The sequence below is a fragment of the Geotrypetes seraphini genome, chromosome 5 (genome assembly GCF_902459505.1).
Source record: "Geotrypetes seraphini chromosome 5, aGeoSer1.1, whole genome shotgun sequence".
NCBI lineage: Eukaryota > Metazoa > Chordata > Amphibia > Gymnophiona > Dermophiidae > Geotrypetes > Geotrypetes seraphini.
This window is the reverse complement of record NC_047088.1, coordinates 153,396,605-153,420,135: the sequence shown is the minus strand read 5'-3', so window position 1 is coordinate 153,420,135 and position 23,531 is coordinate 153,396,605. Positions and strand designations below refer to the sequence as shown.

The 23,531-nt window shown below is 38.9% G+C and overlaps 1 protein-coding gene across 1 annotated transcript in view; it reads left to right on the top strand.

The window, feature by feature from the left end:
- The window catches only part of NME9 (NME/NM23 family member 9), a 206,151-nt gene that overhangs the window by 67,163 nt on the left and 115,457 nt on the right, over nucleotides 1-23,531 (top strand). Inside the window, exons 6-7 of the mRNA XM_033945325.1 lie at nucleotides 9,111-9,227; nucleotides 21,631-21,709. Of these exons, the coding sequence (XP_033801216.1) occupies nucleotides 9,111-9,227; nucleotides 21,631-21,709 (196 nt within the window). The remainder of the gene's footprint in view (nucleotides 1-9,110; nucleotides 9,228-21,630; nucleotides 21,710-23,531) is intronic.

Genomic DNA, 23,531 nt, shown 5'->3' with positions numbered 1-23,531 from the left:
ACAACTCATATCAAATGCATGCAATAAGAAAGCATTTTGATCTATTTTGCTTTACTTTTTGATGCAAGTTTGAATTGGATTCTTTCTGTATCCATTATTGTACTGTAAAATACGGTAGATGGAAATACTGTGATAGAGCATTCATTGATTCACTATATGTTTATTTGTCCTATTTATAAGTGGCCTTTCCTCATTTACACATGATTGGGAAAGGCCACTTATAAATTGGACAAATAAAGGACTTTCTCTGAAGACAAGCAGGGAATAGTATCTCTATTGCGGGTGACCTCACTGATGGAGCCCTAGTGCGAACACTGCCCAGCATTCTGTAACTTCTAGAAGCCTTTTGCAGGCCCCCAGTCCATAAGCATGAGTATCTTCCTGCCTGTCCAAGTTACGTGGAACCTGCAGTTTAATTTTCTCTGCAGAGTTGTGAAAACATATCTTCAATTGCGGCAGTGAGTATTTTCCTCAGAGAGATATTTGCCTTCCAGCACTCAGTTTTTTGTGTGAGAAGTGTTGGACTTCCTTTTTTTTCTTTAATCCTTTTTCCTCTCCTGTTTGTTTTCTTGTTTTGTGGCCACCTTCAATATTTTTTGTAGCTTGCAGACATTTTAGGCATGAGCTCCCAGATGGGACATTTAAAAAAAAAATCAATCTTTTCAACAATTATGCTGTTTGATTTCACTGCAACTATTTTTCCTGAGATGTCCAAGTATGTTAAGATCATATCTGTGACTAACCTACATGATATGTGCCTAACATGTCTGAGATCTTTTCACAAGTCCTATAATTGTTCTCTTTGTCCTCAAATGCAGAATATTGCCCTGCATGAGTCTTTCTGGCACACAAAAGTCTGGTCCATCAACATCAGTATTGAGGGCACCGGCCCCCTCTTTTACTAAGGCGCGCTAGCCGATTTAGCGCGCGCTAAACGTTAACGTGGCCATAGAATATAATGAACGTGTTAGCGTTTAGCACACACTAAATCGGCTAGCGCGCCTTAGTAAAAGGACCCCTTTCAATTTTGGAAACCACATCTTCAAATAGATATAAACAGGATGGTGTCAGTCCAGGGGAAGGCTATTAAAATGGCTGGTTGTCTTCGTCTTAATGCGTATGGGGACAGACTTAAAAATCTCAATATGTATACTTTGGAGGCAAGGCAAGAGGGGAGATACAATAGAAACATTTAAATAACTATGTGGCATACATGCGCATGAGACCTTTATCTGCCATCATGTTTCTATAAGAAAAACCGCAAATGTTAGGCAGGGGAGACAGGAGAGGGTAGCTGGAGAAACAGGAGAGGGCAGCTGGAGTGCCGGCGGGTGAAGGATATCACTTGCGGTCTGCTCCGATCGCCTCTTCCTGTAGTAAAGTCGGGCTACACCAATCAGGAGCTGCTTTGACATGTGGCTCCGGATTGGTGTAGCTCGACTTTACTACAGGAAGAGGCGGTCAGAGCAGACCGCAAATGACCGTGTCCTCGATTTGTGAACCGCGAATTCGTGGGGGAACACTGTACATTTTTTATCAAGACAAAAGATTTGTTTGAAAGTGTTAAGTATAATTTTCTGCTGATTGTAAACTGTTACTCTGATAAAATTAGTTTTTGTAACCCACTTATTTACACTATGTTCAAGTGGTTTATCAAATGAAATAAATCCAATCCAATACTTTACTTAACTTCTAAACTTAGGATCCTAAAAAGTAGACACATGCAGGGGCTGAGTCAGGGAAAGATGGGTGCCTACTAACTAACTTGGGTGGCCAAGTCTAGGTGCTGCCAGAGCAGCCCTACCTATTTTCATTGAGATCCTCCCTATCCTCCTGTCCCATAGCCTCCCTCTTGGCCTCACAAGTTAAAAGAAAAAGCCAGGGCTGACACAAACAATCTCTTAGTTGGCCAAATTGAACGCCTAGGGCCAGCAGATCAAAGGTTTGCACATCGGGGGCACTATCGAGCCCGCGAGAAATGGCTGCTTGAAAACGGAGCTCCTGCACCCGATAACTAAAATCGCTATTCTACTCTTTACAAATCAGCTTTCAATCTTATAGGAATAACTGCGTGATTCCTCAATACCTTCAGCTTCTTTCTTTGCGAAATTCGCTCGGTAGTGATGGCAGACAAGAAGGTTAACAAAAGGCACAAACCCGATCCGGCCTCTCCTTCTAAGACGCCGCTGCCCGACGCCATTAGCAACAGCGAACACCTGGCGGAAATAAGGGAATTAAAGGAACTGGTCACAGACACGAAATCAGAAACGACGGAAATTAATGAAAAGCTCACAAATCTTACTACGGAGTTCTCACTACTAAAGGCACGGGTCTCCACACTTGAATCCAAAATGGATGCAACCACAAACAACGTGGCTGACCTCCGCAAATACTCTCATCGAATTACAGCGTTAGAGAGAGAGCTGGAAGATAGCAATAACCGCTCAAGGAGGAGTAATTTTAGAATCCTTGGTTTGTCGGAAGAAATTCCAGATCGAGATCTTATTAAACATCTTGAAAGTTGGATCCCAAAGCTCCTAGATCTTACGTTTCAAAAAGATTTTGAAATAGAGAGAGCTCACCGTGTCCCGTCCTTCCGAAGTTCAAACACCCGATATCCAAGACCGGTGGTGGTAAAATTGCTTCGCTATCAGCAAGTAATTGATATTATGCAGCGCGCCAAAATTTGCGCGCCACTGAAGCACGAGGGAGCTACAGTTCTTTTTGTCCCTGATCTCAGCAAAACGACTGCCTACAAGCGGAAACAACTACTCTCCTACCGACCGCAGCTAAAACAACTTACTGCCAAATATGGGCTCCTTTACCCTGCAAGAATGAGGGTGACTCTCCACAACCAAACTAAAGACTTCACAAGCCCTGAAGACCTCGCAGCCTTCATCGAACAACACTCCCCGACTCCCATACATCAGGTTTGATGTGTGCTGTGTGCCATTATGCATGGACTTCCTTCACTGACTGTGTTTGCATGTTTCACTCCTGCTAGCTGGTAATAAATAAAGCATGATACCTTTCTTTATTAAGATCGCATGCCTATATTGCATGCGTTACACGCAGATTTTGAGTAGCTTGCTTTTTTGCATGTAACAAGTTTAATATTTCAGGGTGCTCCGTTCCTGCCTTTCCATTGCTTGCCTCTTTAGTGTACCCACTATAGGTTTCTAGAGATGAGTTCATCGCCTTTTCACTGTGCTTTATGTTGCATGATGTTATCACTTACTCTGCCTGTTTTATTTATCAATTACCTACACTTTTTCTCTCTGAGTATACATGGGTTTATTACTTGGTGTAGCTTAGAATGGCATCAACAAATGACATCTTTATCTGAGATTGCTTATGTCACTTAAAATATTGTCGTTAAATGCTAAAGGGTTAAATAATAAGATCAAAGTAAAAAAACTGTTGTCTTATACTGAACAATTTGATCCAGATATCATAATGATGCAAGAGTCTCATTTGGATGAAACTGCATCTAAACGAGTTGCACTACCCTGGACATTGCCACCCTATTTCTCTCCGGCTGTCGAAAAGAAAGGTGGTGTTTTGACCCTCATCAGAAAATGTCCAGGTCTAACTGTGACCTCATCATCCTCAGATCTCTGTGGGCGGTGGGTAAGGGTCACGATATTGTATGATAAATCCGCGTTCACAATCTATAATATATACGCACCAAACACTGATAGTCCTGAATTCTTTCATGAGATTTCAAAATCAGCTCTCACTATGTCGGACACCGAAATCATTATTGGTGGTGATTTCAATTTAGTGCCTGATCCGATTATCGACCGAAAATCCCAAGTAAGGTATAAAAAAATCGAAAGCCTGGTTTGCTCTTCAGCAGATGTCCGATACTTTAAAGTTGTCTAATGTATGGAAAACCATGCACCCCACTCAGAAGGAGTATACTTTTTTCTCACACCCCCACCTTTCCTACTCTAGAATCGACTATTTCCTCATCAGTAATTCCCTGCTTTCTGCAATTAAAGACTCAAACATACAACCAATCTCCGTTTCTGATCATGCTGCCATAATTATGACAATTAAAGTTACAACACCTTCACCTATACCTAAGCAATGGCGGTTTAATTCTGCACTTTTACAAGATATGAATTTCAAGAAGCACATTAGGGTTCATATAGATGAATACTTCAGTAATAATCAACCCACCCACACATCTTGGTGCAATTGGTGGGACGCTTTTAAAGCCTATATATGTGGAAGTATCATTGCATATGTAGCATATAAACACAAATCACAGAGGATTGAAATCCAACAGACGGAATCAGAAATCAAACATCTGGAAACTCTTCATCAACAATCGCCACTGGATATGTCCTTACTGACTAAGTTGGGCAAATTAAAATTCCAATATAATTCTCAATTAAGCAAAACTGCGGCTAATGCTATATTCCAGAAATCAACTTCTTACTTTGCTGAATCCAACAAATGTGGTCATCTCTTAGCTGCATCATTGAAAAATAGAGCGGACAAAGCTGATATAGCCAGTATAATACTGAATGACAATTCGACAATCACTGAGGCTTCCGACATATCTCAAGCCTTTATGAAGTATTATAGCATACTATACACTTCAGAACTGACCTCACCTGGCCCTTCCCATGCCTTTCTGGATAATCTTCCTCACCCGGAATTGGATTCTTCAGACGTCACTCTGCTTGACACCCCTATCACATTGGATGAATTGGTAACAGTCCTACAAACAATGGCTCCTAGTAAATCCCCAGGGCCGGATGGTTTAACAGTAGAATTTTATAAGGAATTTAAGGATGTCTTACTTCCTCATTATCTAAAATATATTGAATACCTTTTAGAATCTGGTAATGTCTCTGGATCTTTCATGGAAGCTACAATAATTGTTTTACCGAAACCTGGCAAAGACCCGACACGTATCCCCAATTATAGACCCCTTTCATTAATAAATGTAGATGCAAAACTTTACGCTAAAGTTCTTTCCAGTAGATTGCAGACTGTCATCTCCAAACTTATAGTTTCAGATCAATGTGGTTTCATTACAGGTCGCTATTCTTCAGACAACACTTACACATTTTCCAATATTATTTCTGCATTGAACAAACCTCATTGCTTGCAGGATCAAAGTATTGTTTCTTTAGGCCTTGACGCTGAAAAGGCATTTGACAGAGTCGAATGGCCTTTCTTATTTGCTGTAATGCATTGGTTCGGTTTTTCACCCAATTTTATACAAAAAGTCAAAATTCTCTATACTTCCCCTACTACACGAACTTATATAAATGGACGACTGTCTTTGCATTTACACCTAGTAGAGGAACCAGACAGGGTTGCCCTCTATCGCCCCTCTTATTCAATATTGCCTTGGAACCCTTACTGATAGCGCTCCGGAATAATCCCTCCATACACGGATTTTGTCATCAGGGTCAAGAAATAACATTATCAGCTTATGCTGATGATATTTTGCTATATGTCTCTCCAGATTCATTACAGCATATCCTCTCAACTATTGAAAGCTACTCAATTGAGTCTGGTTACAAACTCAACAAAGGAAAGTCTGTTATTATGCCTCTCAATTGTCCAGAGGCCAGATATGAGGCAGAAGTTTATGGCTTTGAGTGGACCGATTCACAAATGAAATATTTGGGGGTCTATTTAGCTCCAACTATTGAAGAATCTCTTAAGCTTAACGCTGATTATTTACTGGAAACTGTCAAATCACTCACTCATAAATGGTCCCCACTCAACCTCACTTGGTGGGGTAGAATGGAATCCATTCGTATGGTGATTTCTCCAAAAATAACATATATATTAAGTATGCTCCCCTTTCTCCTCCCTAAGCAAATATACAAACAATTGGATTCATTGCTCTCCCAATTTTTATGGAACAAGAAGCATCCAAGGATTGCATTATCTAAATTGAAGGTTTCCAGATTGAAAGGTGGAGTGAATTTCCCTTGCTTTTTACAATATCACTATGCATTTATCCTGCGTCACTGGTCAAACTCTTTTTCGACTACCCGTGAAGATCCTTTACCTGTTTGGGCAAAACTGGAAGCAGATATCTACGGCCAGACTAACGTACAATGTATTGCTCTCTACAGAAACAGGACAAGAATGATCATATTTTTACATCGCTGAAGAAGGCGGTGACAGCTGTGGACTCAGTATTGTCAATACCTTGGTCTCAATCTGGTCTAATACCCATCTGGAATAACCCACTTATAAAAATACAAGATAAAATGATTTCTTGGCCCAAATGGAGACAAAGTGGGATTAAATATGTAGGAGATTTACTTGAACATGATCGCTGGCTCTCCTTTACAGAATTATCCAACAAATTTTCCCTCCAATCTACTCAGTACTTTTACTGGTTGCAATTACGCCATTGTCTACAAAAAAGTGTATCCTGACATATCCTCCTTAGGAAATCTTCCAAGTCTCCTCTCTTTTGTTGCAAAAATCACTGAAGCAGGTGGCACAGCCTCTTTATGGTATCGAACGCTTCAAGAGACCTCGCCTAATGAATCTTTTTCTGCAAATAAATGGTCTTCAGAACTGGATCTACCTTCCGATGCGATTGATTGGTCTAAAGTATGGACACATATATTTAAGTCTATCAGATCCGCATCTATGCTACAATCTATTTACTTTTTACTCCACAAAGCCACATGGACCCCCATCCTTTCTCATAAAATTGATCCAACACTGTCGCCAAATTGTTGGTCTTGTCAACAGCAGCCTGGTACGTTAATACACTTATTGTTTGATTGTCCCCATCTTACTGACTACTGGACCAAGGTCTGGAGGACCATAAGTACTGCTCTAGATATTGACGAGCCTCTCTCCTTCTCTTTATTAATCCTTATGGCTCAAGGCCTCCATACTAGCTTACACAAATACAAGATTAAACTGTTTACCCTTTTAATGACATTAGCTCTTCAGGCTATCCTATACAATTGGAAAGATCTCTCTAAGGTTGACTTCCATACATGGTGGAACTCTGTGTGTTTGATTGGAAAATACGAAAAAGTTTTAGCAGAAAGAAACAATAAGCTTTTCCAATATGAACTTGTATGGTCACCCATCATACGACTTTGTGAATCTTGATTTAACATGACTATATATTTTTTTTCCCTTTAGGCATTATATCAATTGTATTATGTTTTTCCCTCTCTTCTCCCTGTTTACTCCGGTATATTGTTAAATGAATTATCCCATGTATATGCTTATATCTAGACTTCTCCTATGCACAGTGTTTATATATCTTCTGTTTTTGTATTGTACTTTCTTTGAAAACCAATAAAAATTTTTGAACAAAAAAAAAAAGGTTTGCACATCCCGCTGTCTCACCCACTTGTTAAAAATATCACTGCAGAGTCACTAGCCCAATCCTTCCAAAGTTTAAAAAAAAATATTCAATTGGACTCCCCCTCCCTTTCCCCTAAAATTACTAGTTGACAAGCGAAGAGGAGACGAGACTTAATTCCTCCTAGATTGTTGCCTAGTGCTGTTCTGACCTTGGATGTTATGTTAACTCAGGACAGAAAGCTGAAAAGAAGCTAGTATTCTACATTAGCGATGGGGAGCTATGAAAGAGTAAAGGGTTATCTTCCACTAATGCTTCCATTCCACCTCCATACAGCAGGGGCTGCTAACCCAAGACTGAGCGGACTACATGTCCCAGAATGCACTGGGCTGTACAGCTCAGTGCTGAGCCACCTTAACAAGGTAGCCGAGCTGAGTCAGGGGGCGGGACTCAGCAGGGAAGGTGTTTATCTGCCACAAAGAAGAGTCATTCAGGGAAGTCCCCTGAGAGAGAAAGAGGTTCCCAAAGGAAAGAGACCTTCCCTAGCCGTGGCTGCATTCAAGCCCTGGGGAAGACTGGAGTGAGAAAGCTAGACGTGAACCCATCCAGGAAAACACTTCTAATCCAAGATCTCTGTAAACTGAACCTGCATGTTTAAAGGTGACTGTCCTGTGTTTGGAGTGTGGCAGCTGAGCTGAAGCCAGTTGAGATTGTTGTTGGAGAAAAGGGGTTTCTTTCTCCTAAATGTTCTTCTGTTTGGACTATTTAACAAGTGAAGTAGGAATCAGACAAATGCTTTAAACCTGTAAGAACTGGGGAAATTGACCATAAGCTGAGGATGCTGAACTGAATGCGATATGTCTAACTGCCTAAAGAGTACAGGCTGTTGCATAAGATGAGAGATATAAAAGTTAAAAGCATATCTTTGCCTTTCCTGAGCCTATGAGGGCAGATAGATGTCTCAATAAAAACTTTTCTTGCATCTTCTAAAGTGGTTTATGTGTGCTGATTGGGTGAATGTGCAGGGTTCCTGGAAAACCCAGCCAGGAATCTCCCACAGGGGCTTTTGGTATTCTGGAGGTTGTGAAGAAGGGTGACTCAGGTCAGAAGTGTAGGAGGGTAAACCTTAGTGAATATTTTTTTTTAACTAGGATGAAAATACTTTTCAAGTTGGACAGATGAGTTGGAGGAGAGCTGCAGGAAGAGGCTGTTAGCCCCAGCTTTTTCTTTTAACATTTTAACTGGATGGCTGGGAGAAAAGGCTTCATGAAGGACTATCAGCCCTAGCCTCTTCTATCAGCAAGGGCAGGAAGGAGAGCTGCAGTGGGCTATCAGTCTCAGATTTTTCTCTCAATATAAGCCAGATTGCTGGTGGGTAGGGTAAATTTAACCTAGAAGCCTCGCTTTGATTACTTTTCCTTGGCTCCCAATCTGTTGGTATGTTTAATTCAAGTTATTTTGAATAATTTCCTAAAAGAGAAAAGTCCATAGGCCATTATTGAGATGACTTGGGAAAATCCACTGCTTATTCTTAGAATAAGAAGCATAAAATCTGTTTTACTACTTGGGATCTAGCTAGGTACTTGGGACCTGGGTTGGCCACTGTTGGTAATAGGATACTGGGCTTGCTGTCTTGATAGACCTTCGGTCTGTCCCAGGATGGCAATTCATATGTTCTTATGTTCTTACTTGACTTAATATTGAAAATCAGCATTCATCTAGTTAATTGGCTAAATTCTCACATTTATATCACAAAAGTACTTCTCATAAATAAGATGGTTATTGTACATTACAGGGAGGAGAGTTGGTTGCTGTTATAAGAGGAGCAAATGCACCATTACTACATAAAACCATTTTGGACCAACTAACAGCAGAGAAGAAGGTTTTGGATCAAGGCACCAAACGTGAAGTGGTAATTTTGGAATAATCACTATATATACCATTGGGTTTCTAAAGGTTTTTTTGTTAGCAATATTTACTGATATCAACGGGTAAGTGGGTCATATCTCTTCTTATTGGGCTCTTTTGTGGTTGGATGTTCCCCAGGGTCAACTGTACTGTCTTTACTATAAAGGCCACTTTGTATGAGACAGGCGTACACTTTTTTTTTTTTTTCAATCTTTATTCATTTTCATATCTTACAACAAGTGTATAATAATCAATCAGAAAAATTTTTAACAAATCACTTGACAATCTTACTTATAATCATTAAAATATAAAAGAATCCCTTCTCACCCACCCATTTATTAATAATAAAACAATTAGCAATTATTATCTTTCCCAATCCCACCCCACCTATATCTTATATAATATCAAGGATGGAAAGTTCTTAACTCTCAGTATAGTTTGGAATTCCTATGCTTTCAGGCGGATTTCTTGGGTCACCAAGCCGCACAATGGAATAAATTGTTGTATGGGTATTTGAATAAAAAACAAAAAACTGTTCTTAGGGATATTTGGAGCATTGAGATTGGGCACCAAATTTCTGCCTCTCAATGGCCACGTTTTTGGTCTTGGAGAATAAAAACTACAAGGTCAGCTTCTATGAGGCAGACCTGGTTCTTTTTGTTGCATAGAGCTTTTTGGACCCCAGTTCGTTTACAGAAGTTGGATAGCTCTAGGTCCAATAGATGCTGGCATTTTAGTTTAGAAGCTGTGACTTTAGATCATTTAATTTTTTTCTGTCCCTATATAAATGCCTTTTGGAAGTTAATTTGGTCCCAAATTAATTCATTGTTAGAAAATCATGTTGCCCTTTCATATGATACTATACTATTTGGTACATCTATGAGATTTAAAAGCCCAATTTCAGCAAATAATAATAAACTTCTATTGATATTGACAGGGGTTGCCATTCAGCAGATTACAGGAAATTGGAAAGATTACACTAAACTAAATTATACTTTTTGGTGGAATTCAGTATGTCATATTTATAAAATGAAAAGGGTGCTTGCTATGCAACAAGGAAATTATCATAAGTTTAAAAAGATTTGGGGGCCATTGATTACTTATTCTAATGATCAGACATCTTAAACACCTTGGTATTATACAGGCGTACACTTTTGGATATACAGTATGTTGATGATATTATGTTGTTTGTTTGATATTACTTACTTCATTTGGGTTTTCTAGCTTTTCCAAGTTAGGGATGGTTATTTAATCAGTTTCTACTGCTCCTAATTTATCTCTGAACATAGCCAAGACCAAAACTTTATTCATAAGACAAGATTCATTGTTAAGATTCCCAGATTATATTGTATGTTTAAGGTGGCAGGTTCTAGAATAGTCTGAAATTAAGTATTTAGGGGTGATTTTGAATTTGAGATGTGGGTTCATGTTGGCAAGTTGTAATGATTTTGTTTAGAAAGTTGCATATATTGCTACAACTTACGGATTTGTTAGAACTTGATTTTGTGTTGTTTTGCAGGCTTTTGTGTTATCTCATTTGACCATTTTGCAGTTCCTTACTGATTGGTCTGGTTGCTACTAAAGTGTTTCAAATAGCCCAGAATGTCTCAGCTAGATTCATATTAGCCTCATTTTGATTACTTTACCTTGGCTCCCATTCTGTCAGTAAGTTAAATTCAAGTTACTTTGGATAGTTATTAGAGTGATGTGTTGGAAATTTAATTTGAGCCTTCTTTAGTCCTTGTTAGTAACAACCTGTGAGTTATGTTCAAATCAACAAGATTTATTGAGAATAAGTAAAATATGATCTTGTGCATATGTGGGCTTTTATTTTTGTGATACCAGTGTCAGAGAATTTGTTGCTAGATAGTTTGTAAAATAAACTTGATGTACAGTACAAGTTGGCTTTTAGGAAGATGTTGAAAATGGTCTTATTTAAGGAAGTTTTTAACCTCCCCATTTAATGTTAGCTTGAGTGTATAAATTATATGTGTATTTCTTCTATTATTTTTTATGCTTGTTTTATTCTACTATTTCTAATGTTAAATTGTAGTAATTTCAACTGCTTGTGTATAAAAAATGCATGTCTGTACATCCCCAAACCTAGTACCTGTGGAGAATAAGATATATGAAATAAATAAATGCATTGAACACCAAATATATGACACATGAAATGCAGAAACATTGAGGGTAATTTTATAAAGAATTATTAATTTATTAGAATTCATATCAAGCTTACTCCTAAGCAGTTTTTTGTGCATAAAGCCAGTTTTAGGTATAGAGAAGGCCTTGCTTGCAAGATTTCCCTGATGTACAGATTGGGTGGAGCAGAGGTGAAATTGCAATGTACACATGTAAATCTGTGCAGTGGCTTTTGCTTGCTGTTGCATACTATTCTGAGGATCTATTTTATAAAGGCACAAAGGAGCCTATATTGCCACTATAAAATAGAGCTAAAATGACACCATTTTGAAGTTTTCACCTAGATGCCCTGTTATAGAATTAGACTCATCAAGGGTAATTTTTATAATAGGGCATCTAAGTAGGGAAGGCATATAAACAAGTATGTTGCACCTGTTTTATTAAGGCAATATACGTATATGCCTGTCTGCCTTTATAAATTAGCTTACTGGGACACATTGGCACAAAGTACATATGTTCATATGCCACTAAGAATTTATATATATATGTAGATATTTTGTATGATACATTCATATAATGTCAATCTCACACCTGATCCATCCATTCTCCACCTTAAGCAGTGTAATTCCAACTCCGCTCTTTAAGTTCCCAGGAATAATGATATTTGTACAAATATTTCCAATCATATATTGTTTATTAAAATTTAACAGAAATCTTGATTCAAAAAGCATTTGTACAATGGAGCAATATATAGTCAGGCGTGTCAAAGTGCATCGTTCCTGACCAATATGAACTCAGAGAACCTATTCCGGTTCGTTCATTTATATACTTTCGCAATGACCAAATATGACATCACTCCAGTCTACCAATCAGCCAACAGAGGCCGTCTTCATGTATTTGCACAAAGAGATTCTGTTTCGCTGTCATAGGTACCCAATGAACACTTTCTCTCTCAGTAATTCTGTAAAAGTTTAAATCAAACCAGCCCTCTGTGTCTTTGGGAGAAAAACTGACAGTTTCAAGTTTCACTGACACACACAAGAAAAGAAAGCCCAGACAACCCCCTTTAATTAAAATTCCTATGCTGGCTGAAAGGAGTCCTAAAAAGGCAAGCAAGCCTCCTGGAATGTCACAGAGTTAAGAGAGTTACCTAGCTTAATGGTCGAATAGGTCAAACTACAGATGTTACCTTTCAGGATTTCTTCAGGTTTAAAATATATAAAAAATAAAGTTTGCACAACCAATTTCTCATGTCCAAACACATATACACAATCACACATGGGATCCCATCATTCATACACAAGCAACTCATTATATCTTAATAATTATTGTTAAGGTACATATAAACTATCTGCATTCAAAAATGTGAAACCTTATATTTTCCCTCCTACTATCACAAGCCAGACTGAAAGGTCTGGCATTAAATAAAGCCATGAAGTCAAGGCGGAAAACTGCAGTAGTTTAGACAAAGACACAAAGAAGGACAGAAAAAAAAATGAAGGCAGTTTAATTCCTCTATGTACTGTATATCTAATTTTCCTTATGGTCTTGCTTTACCTAGCAATTCACTTAAATATTGAATTCTCATTTTCCTACATTATACATCGTTTTCCTGGTCTTGTGTTCATTATCCTGACTTTTCAAAGTTTTAAATGTGTCTGCTTGCATGTAAGACCCTCTGATCAGGCCTTAGAAAGGTCTCTGCCACGCCCTACTATTTCTTCTGTGCTGTTTGCGCTAACCAGGCCTTCCACAACCTGTGGGAATTCTTACACCATTTGTCACCATTTTATTGCTGCTCAGTAAAAACAATTTAACCATAAGTGCCTACTTCTATGTATAAAATGCTCATTCAAATTATGTTAATTTAATTCGATTTATCATTGGTACATACACTTTTGTGGAGACTCATTGATATTGTAGCCACCACTGTAGCCCAGACCAGGGCTCTACAGCGCTCCAAGTGGTTACCTCAAAATAGCACACCAGCGTGTGACCCAAAATGGAGTCACCCTGCAGGACTGGACTTTAGACAGGAACCATAAATCAAAGCTACAACAAATGTAGTTCATAGGGAAATCATTCAATTTTATTCCTTCCTTCATAAAGGTAAGTAGTTCATTAATGTAGCTGAAAAATTGTCAGAACTCCAAACAGCAGCAAAACACAAAATGCCAAAAGAAGCAAGCAAATAAACAGCACCAAAATAAAGTCCAAACTTGCTCTCAGTGTTAATTTAGTCCTAGCTGCACCTGCGGATTCAGCTCTCCTCAGTTAGCACTGTCTGCTCCCAAGCAGATAGTTTCTCCAACAAAAAAATAAAGTTCATGGCACTTGTTCACCAAACCTCAGTGCCCAAAGTTCAAATAAAGCCTCTGGCAGACTCAGTCCACTGCCAGGAAAGGAGAGTGTCACAGGTTTTGCAAAATATAGGCCTCAAGACAGGCTTTCAAAATTCCCTCCCTGGGTGTTAGCAAAACCTCTCCCAACAATTCACACTCCTAGCTTACAAAAACAAAAATAGTCCAAACAGTCAAGTGAAAAAAACAAAACTCACTGTTTGCCGCTTGAGGCCCAGTCCACCTGCATGGCCTCAGGAAAGCCAGGAGCACACTCTGTAAGACTTTCTTCACACTCCATGGGTTGTTCCACCTCTGGAATAGGCAGCTCCTCAGCTTGTCCAGCCTCCAATAGCTCCATGGGAATTGGTCTATTGCTCCTGCTTGGCCCAGGGGACTCCCTAGGGAGAAAAGGTTTAAAACCTTCTCCCTAGCTGGCCTGCTTGTCTGTTCTCAACTGCAGGCTTAAATACTCTGGGGCAACGCCCTACTCTAGTTGAGTCAGCAATGTTCCAGGGACCTCTTGGGCTCCCCCGGTGGTGACTAGGGTATAGCTCACCTAATTCTCCCTCAGACAATTCAGGCTCCCTCTGGTGGTCAAAGGAGATAATGTCAGTCTCAGGAACTACCTGTGCCTTCCTGATTCCTCCCCGGGATTTCATTTTTACTTTTCCCCCTGCCCTAACTGGGACCTTGGCAGGGAGAATACCTGGCTAGTCACAATATTGAAATTATTTTGGTATAATTTTTAGTTTTGGCCCAAAACATACCTTGGCATCTGAGATCTGCCAACTTACCATGACTTCCAGAAGAAACTTAAGACATATCTCTTCTCTCTATAGCCAATCTCCTATCCTTCACCTCTTCCCTCTAACAACCACAAGTTTGGGCTTAAAAATGTTACTGTAAGAACTTGATCTAACTCTTATTGTAAACTGCATAGATTCCTTGTAGAGAATTGCGGTATAAAAGATACTCTACAGCGTTCTCCCCAGAAATTTTTTCCAGCCAGGTGGCTTTGTTTTTTGTTTTAAGTTTTTTATTGATTTTTACATATAACAACAAGTCATAAATTGTCATACAATTATTTTAACAATACACTTGATATATCTATAATGTATTTTATATAATACATATCTTATATTATCTTTATTACAATTTTATATATCAATAAATTATAATGATTTTATCAATTATTATTTAATTATTAATCCTTTTCCCTCCCTTCATTTTGTTATTGTCATATAAGAATAATATCTATTATGATAGATCATTTATAATTTACGACAAAGAGAATAAAAACCTTACCCCCTCCCACCCTCCCTCCTTTAACCATTATCTTAATATGGGAAAAATGAAAATCAGTTGTTACAATATTCTGTTAATGGTCCCCAAATCCTCTTGAACTTATCTATATATCCTTTTTGTGTTGCAAATGTATGCTCCATCTTATATATATGGCAAACTGAGTTCCACCAAAAATTATAGTTTAATCTGTCACAATTTTTCCAGTTATGTGTAATTTGTTGAACTGCTACTCCAGTCAATATAAATAAAAGTTTATTGTTATTTGACGAAATTTGACTCCGAGCTCTCATTGCAGTACCAAACAAAATCGTATCATATGTCAAGGCTACCGGATTTTCTAACATCCTATTAATTTGAGGCCAAATTGATTTCCAAAATATTAATATGAATGGACAATAAAATAAAAGATGATCTAATGTCCCTGCTTCTAGATGACAATGCCAGCATCTATTAGACTTAGAGCTATCTATTCTATGTAAACGTGTAGGGGTCCATAAAGCTCTATGTAAAATAAAAAAACAAGTTTGTCTCATAGAAGCTGACAATGTACATCTTAACCTCCAAGACCAAAGTCGTGGCCATTGAGATGCATTAATTTGATGCTTAATCTCAATGCTCCAAATATCTCTAAGACCATTTTTTTTCTTTTTATGTACGAATCCAGATATCAATTTATACCACATTGCGGCCTGGTGACCAATGGAATCTATCTGGAAACATAAGAATTCCATACTATGATAGTTATTAAGGTTTTTCCATTCAGGGAACCCTACCTGGATGGTCTGCTTCAATTGCATCCATCTAAAATATTGTGATTTATTTAAACCAAATTTATTTTGCAATTGTGAAAACTCAAGCAGTTTACCTTTATTCATTACATCTTCTAAAATCCGAATTCCAGCTATCATCCAATGTTTCCAGATAATTTTAAAACCACCAACTTTGATCTTTGGATTTAGCCATATTGTTTGAGTCATTGATTTAGTTATTGGAATAGGAGTTAGGTTACTTATATACCTTATAGTTTTCCAAGTATCAACAAATATTTTGTGTTCCTTATATAACCTTGGCATTTGAATACTGATAACATGACTCAGACGTAAAGGAAACATTAGTCTCCATTCTAACCAGAACCAATCTGGTATATTTTCAATGGGTTCTGGGAGGATCCAATACATACCTTGACGCATAATATAGGCTTGATGGTACCTATAAAAATTTGGAAAATTTACCCCTCCCTCCGCAATTGGTCTTTGTAAAGATACTAGAGCAATTCTGGGGGTTTTTCCAAGCCAAATAAATTTTGTTAAAATTTTATCCAATTTTTTATAAAAAGACCCCTGAAAAAAAATTGGTATCATACCCATTTGGTAACAAACTACTGGTAAGATCATCATTTTTACAGTTTGCACTCTCCCCCACCAAGATATGCACAAAGGGTTCCATTGCTCACACATTTCTGACACTTTTTGTAATAAATTTTTTTCATTAATTTTCATAGTCTCATCCACAGTTTTAGTAATCCAAATTCCTAAATATTTTAAACCCTCTTCTTTCCAGATAAAAGAAAATGAGTCAAATAGACTTTTTGTACAATGTACATTGAGTGGAAGCACTTCTGATTTATTCCAGTTTATTTTATATTCTGAAAATTTTCCAAATTTTTCAATCAATTCAAGCAAGTGTGGAATGGTTGTTTCCGGATTTCTCAAATTAAGTAAAATATCATCCGCATATGCTGATAATTTATATTCTCTATCTGAGTGTGGAATACCCTGTATCTCCTTTACCTGTTCTATGGCTAATAACAAGGGTTCCAAAACGATATCAAAAAGCAAAGGAGATAGTGGACATCCTTGTCTAACCCCCCTCTGTATAATGAACCGTTCTGAAAAATTATTATTAATATATAATCTAGCAGCAGGGGAGCTATACAATGCTTTTATTATTTGTATAAATCCGGATCCTATACCAAACCATTCCATTGCCTGATACATGAAGGTCCATTCCACTCTATCAAAAGCTTTTTCAGCATCTAATGAAATAGAAAATGCTGGGTCATTAATAGATTTTGTTAAATACAACATGTGATATGCCAATCTAGTATTGTGAGATGAGTGTCTTTGAGCTACGAAACCTGTTTGATGCATATTTATAATGAAAGGGAGAGCTTTAGCCAATCTTAGTGCTAATGCCTTAGTTAAAATTTTTCCGTCTACATTTATTAAAGAAATAGGTCTGTAATTTGAAACCAAAGTGGGATCTTTATTTGGCTTAGGTAAAACTATTGTTATTGATTCAGCCATAGTACCTGTAATACAACCTTTATTTAGTTGTGTCTGATATAATTTTAGTAAATAGGGCATTATGACATTTTGAAATGATTTATAAAACTCTACTGTATAACCATCTCCTCCTGGAGCGGATCCAACCCTAAGGGATTTCAAAGCTGTATCTAACTCTTTTAAGGATATTGGCTCCTCTAAACTTCGTTTTATATGTTCAGGAATCTTTGGTCCCTCTATTAACTTTAAAAAATCTAAACCATCTTTTTCCTTTTCTGAATAAGGCTCGGAAGAATACAAATCTTTATAAAATTTTAAAAATTGTTTTATAATTGGATCAATTTGGGATAACATTTCACCACTCTCATTTTTAATGGCAATTATTTTTGTTTTTCTTTTTTTTGCTTTGAGATAAACTTAAATGAAGCAGAACATTTTTTATTTATTAATATAGCAACACCAGCTTTTTTTCCTATTGCCGAAGAAAAATAACATTGTTTGACCCAATCCCCTTTTAGCTTTATAGATTCATTGTTTGACAGATGGGTCTCTTGTATGCAGCATATATCAGCGTTTTCCTTCTGAAGGCAACGGAACTTTTGAAGGTGTCCCGGGTTCCGGCTTTGATCGTTTATTACTGCTTGTCCCCGATCCACTGGCACCAGCATCGTTTTTATTTTGTTTGCCCGATGCCATATTCTTATGATCCACAACTTTTCTCAATAAAATATCAATATTGGAGCTTTTTATTTTAAAATAAGAGCTTGTCTGACACGGAGCTCGTCTATTACCCAACCATTCGCTTGCGTGTCTAAGCCACGCCCCCCCATCCAGGTGGCTTGAAAAAGTAGCTGGGTGGGGTGGGCAAGACGGGGAAATTTGGTGGTGGGGAAAATTAAGGACTCCTTTTACAAAGATGCGTTAGCGCCTTAATGCGAGGAATAGCGTGTGCTAAATTGCCGCGCATGTAGCCGCTATCACCTCCTCTTAAGAAGGCGGTAGTTTTTCAGATAGCACACGCTAATCCGGTGTGTGCACTAAAAACACTAGCGCACCTTTGTAAAAGGAGCCCTAAATGTGTATTATTTTTATTAATTATTATTTTCCATTGCTCACTATGACTTCCTTTTTTTAAGGTTTGACACTTGTGCCAGAATATTTTTACTAAATTTAAGAAGTTTCCAATTCTAGAAGTGAATAATTAAATATTCGCCCTCTTTCAAATGGTATAGAGGTTTAAAAAAGGGAAATGCGTTAATGAAATCATTAGGTTCAATCTAGCCATTTATTTCTGCATGAATTTAAACAACTAAAAAAAAAAAAGATAAATATAGCTCATCCAGTCATACAAGAAACGTCTCTACAGCACCTCTAATAATATTTTGATCACTAGGTTCCTTCCTGTGGTCTCACTGAGGATATGAAATAGATGAGATCCCCACTTCCAAACCTCTTCCACATAATTTATGGAGAGGTGTTACTGAGCCTTGAAGGAGACCTGTGTGATTGCACTACAGCAAAATAAAAAAGTAGCAGATAGAAATCAAAGTGAGAGCTAGGCAAAACAGTTTAGGTAAAAATGCAGGTAATAATTAGCAATGTATTAAAATATTTTATTTTAATTTGCTTTAATAGAGCTTTAATTCTTATAGTGTGCATGGGGGGGGACAACACCTACATCATCAGTAAAGTTAGAATAGGGTCATTAAATCCAGTGGCGTACCTAGTATATATGACACCCTCCTCTATATAAAAAAAAGGTTTTTTTTAGTAATAATCCATGAGTTACACAACAAGGGTGCACCTAGGAAAAGGCAGAATCTTAAACACTGCAGTGAGCACTAGAACACCAACACACGCATTGTAAAACTAAACAAGCCAGTTACTGCACAGTCAATTGATCCTGTACAGTCATTGCTAACAGAAAGCCATGTCCTTTTCATACACACAGAACAGAGATACACCCTCGCCCAATATGGAATAATCACAAACTAAAAATAGAAATATGTAGACAAAAGTTAAACTGAAACGCCAAGAAACCAGACTCTGCATACAATGCAACACCACAGAAACAGTGACACGTACCCTAATACTTTGCAAAATATAAAGACAGTAGATGTAAATTTGAAAAAACTGCTACATAACAATCACTACTTTACAAATTAATAAATATAAATAAAACAGGGAAGAGAGAAATAAGAAAATACCATTTTATTGGACTAATCCATTTTTCAATTAGTAGTAATTAGCTTTCAGAGGCCAAATCTTTCTTCAAGACAGTACAGTATACTGCTGTTATGGTATCCTGTCCTGACCTGAGGAAAGGGGTTTAGTCCCCCAAAAACTGCTTTATTTCCATTTCCTATTGATAAACTTTAATCAATACAGTTACAATACTACTTGATTCTACGTAAAGCAACAACAAAATTTTTTTTCCATATTTTGACGTTTCTGCTTTAATCATCTTCTCTTCACTCTCTTCTTTCTATTCAGCGTTTGTCCTCACTTCCTTGCGTGCAACATCTGTCCTCTCTTTTTGCCCCTTCCACCCAGCCTTTGCCCTCTTTCTCTTCCCCTTGCATCCATTGTACACCCTCTCTGCCCTTTCCATCCAGTGTCTGCCCTCTCTCTGTTCCATATGGCATCTTCCCTCTTTCTATGTCCCTTCAATAAATTGTATATCCTTTGCCCTTTCTCTCCTTTGTATTCTGTGCCCTTTGTACTCTGTGCCTTTGTACTCCTGTGCCCTTTCTCTCCATTTTTTTTTGTCTCCACCACTTCCCCTATGCTCTGGCATCTCTATCTCCTTCCCTTCTCTCCCCCCATGCCCTGGCATCTCTCTCCTCTCCTTCCATCTCCCCCTTCTACTCCATTATCTGGCATCTCTTCTCCTTCCTTTCTCTCCTTCCTTCCTTTCACCTGGTCTGGCATCTGTCTCCTCCCACTCCCCCCATATGCCCTGACATCTCTCCCCCCTCTATGGTCCGGTAGCTCCTTTCCTTTCCCTCCCTCCTATGATCTTGGCATCTCTTTCCTCTCCTCTCCCTTCCCTGGTCTTCCTTCTCCCCTCTCTCTCCCCAATTGGGTGCAGCAGCAGCACTTATCTTCCTCTCCCCCCCTCCCCAGTTGGGTGCTGCAGCAGCATTTCTCTTCCCATCCCTCCCCCTCATGCCCTGGAATCTCTCTCCTCTCCTATGTCTCCCTCTGCTTCCTTGCTCTGGCACCTTTCTTTCCTTTCCCTCTGATCTGGCATTTGTCTCCTTAGTTTCCCTTCCCTCCCCCCATGCCCTGGCATCTCTCTCCTCTCCCCCACCCCCTCCATTATCTTGCATCTCCACTCCTTCCTTTCTCTCCCTCCTTCCATCCTTTCCCCTGGTCTAGCATCTGTCTCCTTCTCCCCCCATATGCCGTGACATCTCTCCCTCCCCCTCCATAGTCTGGTATTTCCTTTCCTTTCCCTCCCTCGTATGGTCTTAGCATCTCTTTCCTCTCCTCTCCTCTCCCTGGTCTTCCTCCCCCCCCCCAATTGGATGCAGCAGTAGCATTTCTCTCCCCCCCCAATTGGGTGCAGCAGTAACAGCATTTCTCTCCCCCCATCACTTCTCCCCCACCCATCGGTCGGCAGATTCGCTATAGGCTAAGGCAGGAGATAGGTCAGCGACGGAGGTAAGCTTACAACTTGGAGCTCTTCCTTGCTTCGGGCCTTCTTCACTGCCGGGTCCTGCTTTCATGGAAACAGAAAGTAGGCAGGACCCAGCAGCCAGGAAGGCCCGAAGCAAGCAAGAACACCAAGTTGTAAGTTTTCCTCCCTGCCCTATCTCCCGCCTTAGCCTGTAGCGAAACTATTTCTTGGACCTACTTCATTTCTCTTAGGTACCTTCTCTCTCCGTTAGCCTGCAGCAGTTACTGAAGCACGCAGCTGCGAGCTTCCGCCTCTCCTCTTTCTGATTGGTTTCGCTTTGTGCAGATGAGGAGAACCAATGTCTGTCTTGTGCGATAAGCTGCAGAACAAAAGTAAACACGATGTCGGGGTTCTTCCTGTTTGTGCACTGGGTCATAATGAGCCTGCAGCCCCTGCCTCCAACTGCGACTGTAAAAATCGACCAGCAGTAGGAAAATTGTTTTAAAAAGTAAAGCTGAAAACCCTTTTTCTGGCGCTTAAAAAAAAAAAAAAAAGTCAGGCGGAGGCGAATTTGCAGCCAAGATGACAGCTGGGCGCTCACCTAATCTAGCCGGGCGGGGCGCCCGGCTAAAAGGCGCTAGGGAGAACACTGCTCTGTTGTATCTTAGCTATTCTGAAACCATTTCATTGCTTTGCTTTTCTTGGTTCTAGATTAAGGATGATGCCCTCTTCACAGAAAAAGAAGAAGAAAATGCTGATATTGAGGTCCATGCAGAAGAAGATGAGCTAAGTAAGTAATAATGTTCAGAATGGGACTTTTCCTACCAACAGACATGTGAACTGCCACATGAACCACATAAGAGCAAAGGGGCAAAGGGATACATAATGTAAAATTCAGCAGTAGTCAAAGGGGGATACAGTGATAAAATTTAACAGCAGCAGCTAGTAAATTGTTTTGTATCTCTAAGGGGGAAAGAATACATTTTTCTCCTCAAATCTTGGTGAGTATCTTCACATGGTGATCCTGTTTTATAAAATCTATACCTAATTTTAGCAAGGCAGCCCTACATTTCGAGGGCCCCTAGGCACACAAGTACACTGGGCCCCCTAGCCCTGTCCCACCCACGCCCCACCCACACCCTGCTCCGCCCCTTTTGTTTACCTGTTTTCTTATTTACTTCTTTATTTCCACTTGTATTTCTTTTTTTCTTTTATTATAAAATTCAAAACAAACAGCAAAGATTACCATACTAGTACCAGTGTACAGTTTTAGTTTTATGCAAACCCCAAACATCTCTGAACAAATCCCCCCTTCCTTCCCTTCTACTTGCCGATGACTTTAACTTGGAACCCTTTCCATATGTATATAAAAGTGTTCAGATGCATTGTACAGCAGTAATACTATCCGAAACATAAGTCTATATTAATAACAAAGTTTGCAACTCCTCTCAACTGCCTCACTCTATGTCGTAGAACTTTAACCCATAAATATAAACAACCAAATCTGTAACTCCTCTGGTACGTTTCACTCCATGTATGTGTTAATTTGTAACAAAAGAATAAGGCAAGCGGTCCACCCCAAAAAATCCAACGTGGAACAAAAGAAGATCAGCAGACAATAAGGAGATTAAAATCAGGTTTATTTAAGGTGCTCCCAGGAACCATGCCTGTTGCATTTCGTCAAACAAGGCTGGTCAACGCTAACAAAAAACCATGTCTTTCATACACACAGGACACAGAACCACCCTCACCCAGTATGGAATAAGTAATCACAAACTAACCCCCCTCCCCTTTTTTTTTTTTTTTTTATAAAAGCATGGAAGAGGTTTTTAGCACTGGCGGCCTGAATGTTTTGCGCTGTTCTGACGATCATAGGAATTCCATTGGAGCTGTGCAGAGCATTCAGCATGCTGGTTTGTGCTACAAACTGAAGGTACAGTTTAGGGGTGAAGAAACAGTGATGCATATCCCCCAATACTGAACAAATTAACAAATAAAACAAAAAATGGAAAATAAGATAATACCATTTTATTGGACTAATACATTTTTAAATTAGCTTTCAGAGGTCAAACCCTCTTTCCTTAGGTCAATAAAGTATACTGCTGTTATAGTATTCTGTCTTGACCTGAGAAAGGAGAATTTGGTCTCTGAAAGTTAGTCAAAAATGTATTAAAATTAATCCAATAAAATGATCACTGTATTTCCATTTTCTGTTTCTAAACATTTATCAACACAGCTACAATACTACTTTATCCTAAAGCAAAAAAATAGAATTTTTTCTACCTTTGTCATGTGGTTTCTGCTTTTCTCATCTTCTTGTCATTCTCTTTCTTCCATCCACTATCTTCCCCTTCCAGAAACTGTCTGTCTCCTCCTGCCATCTCTCCTCTTGCTCCGCCCCCCCATCTTTGGTCTGGCATCCATCATCTTCCCTCTGTTCCCCTCATGGTCTGGTATCTCTCTCCTTCCCTTCCTCCCTGTGGTTTTTAGCATATCTCTCTCTTCTCATTTCCTCCACTCAAATCTGATATCTCTGTCTCTTTCCCCATTCTTTGGCATCTCTCTCTCCTCTCTCTTCCCTTTCCTTGTCTTCTCTGGTCTTCCTTCTCTAT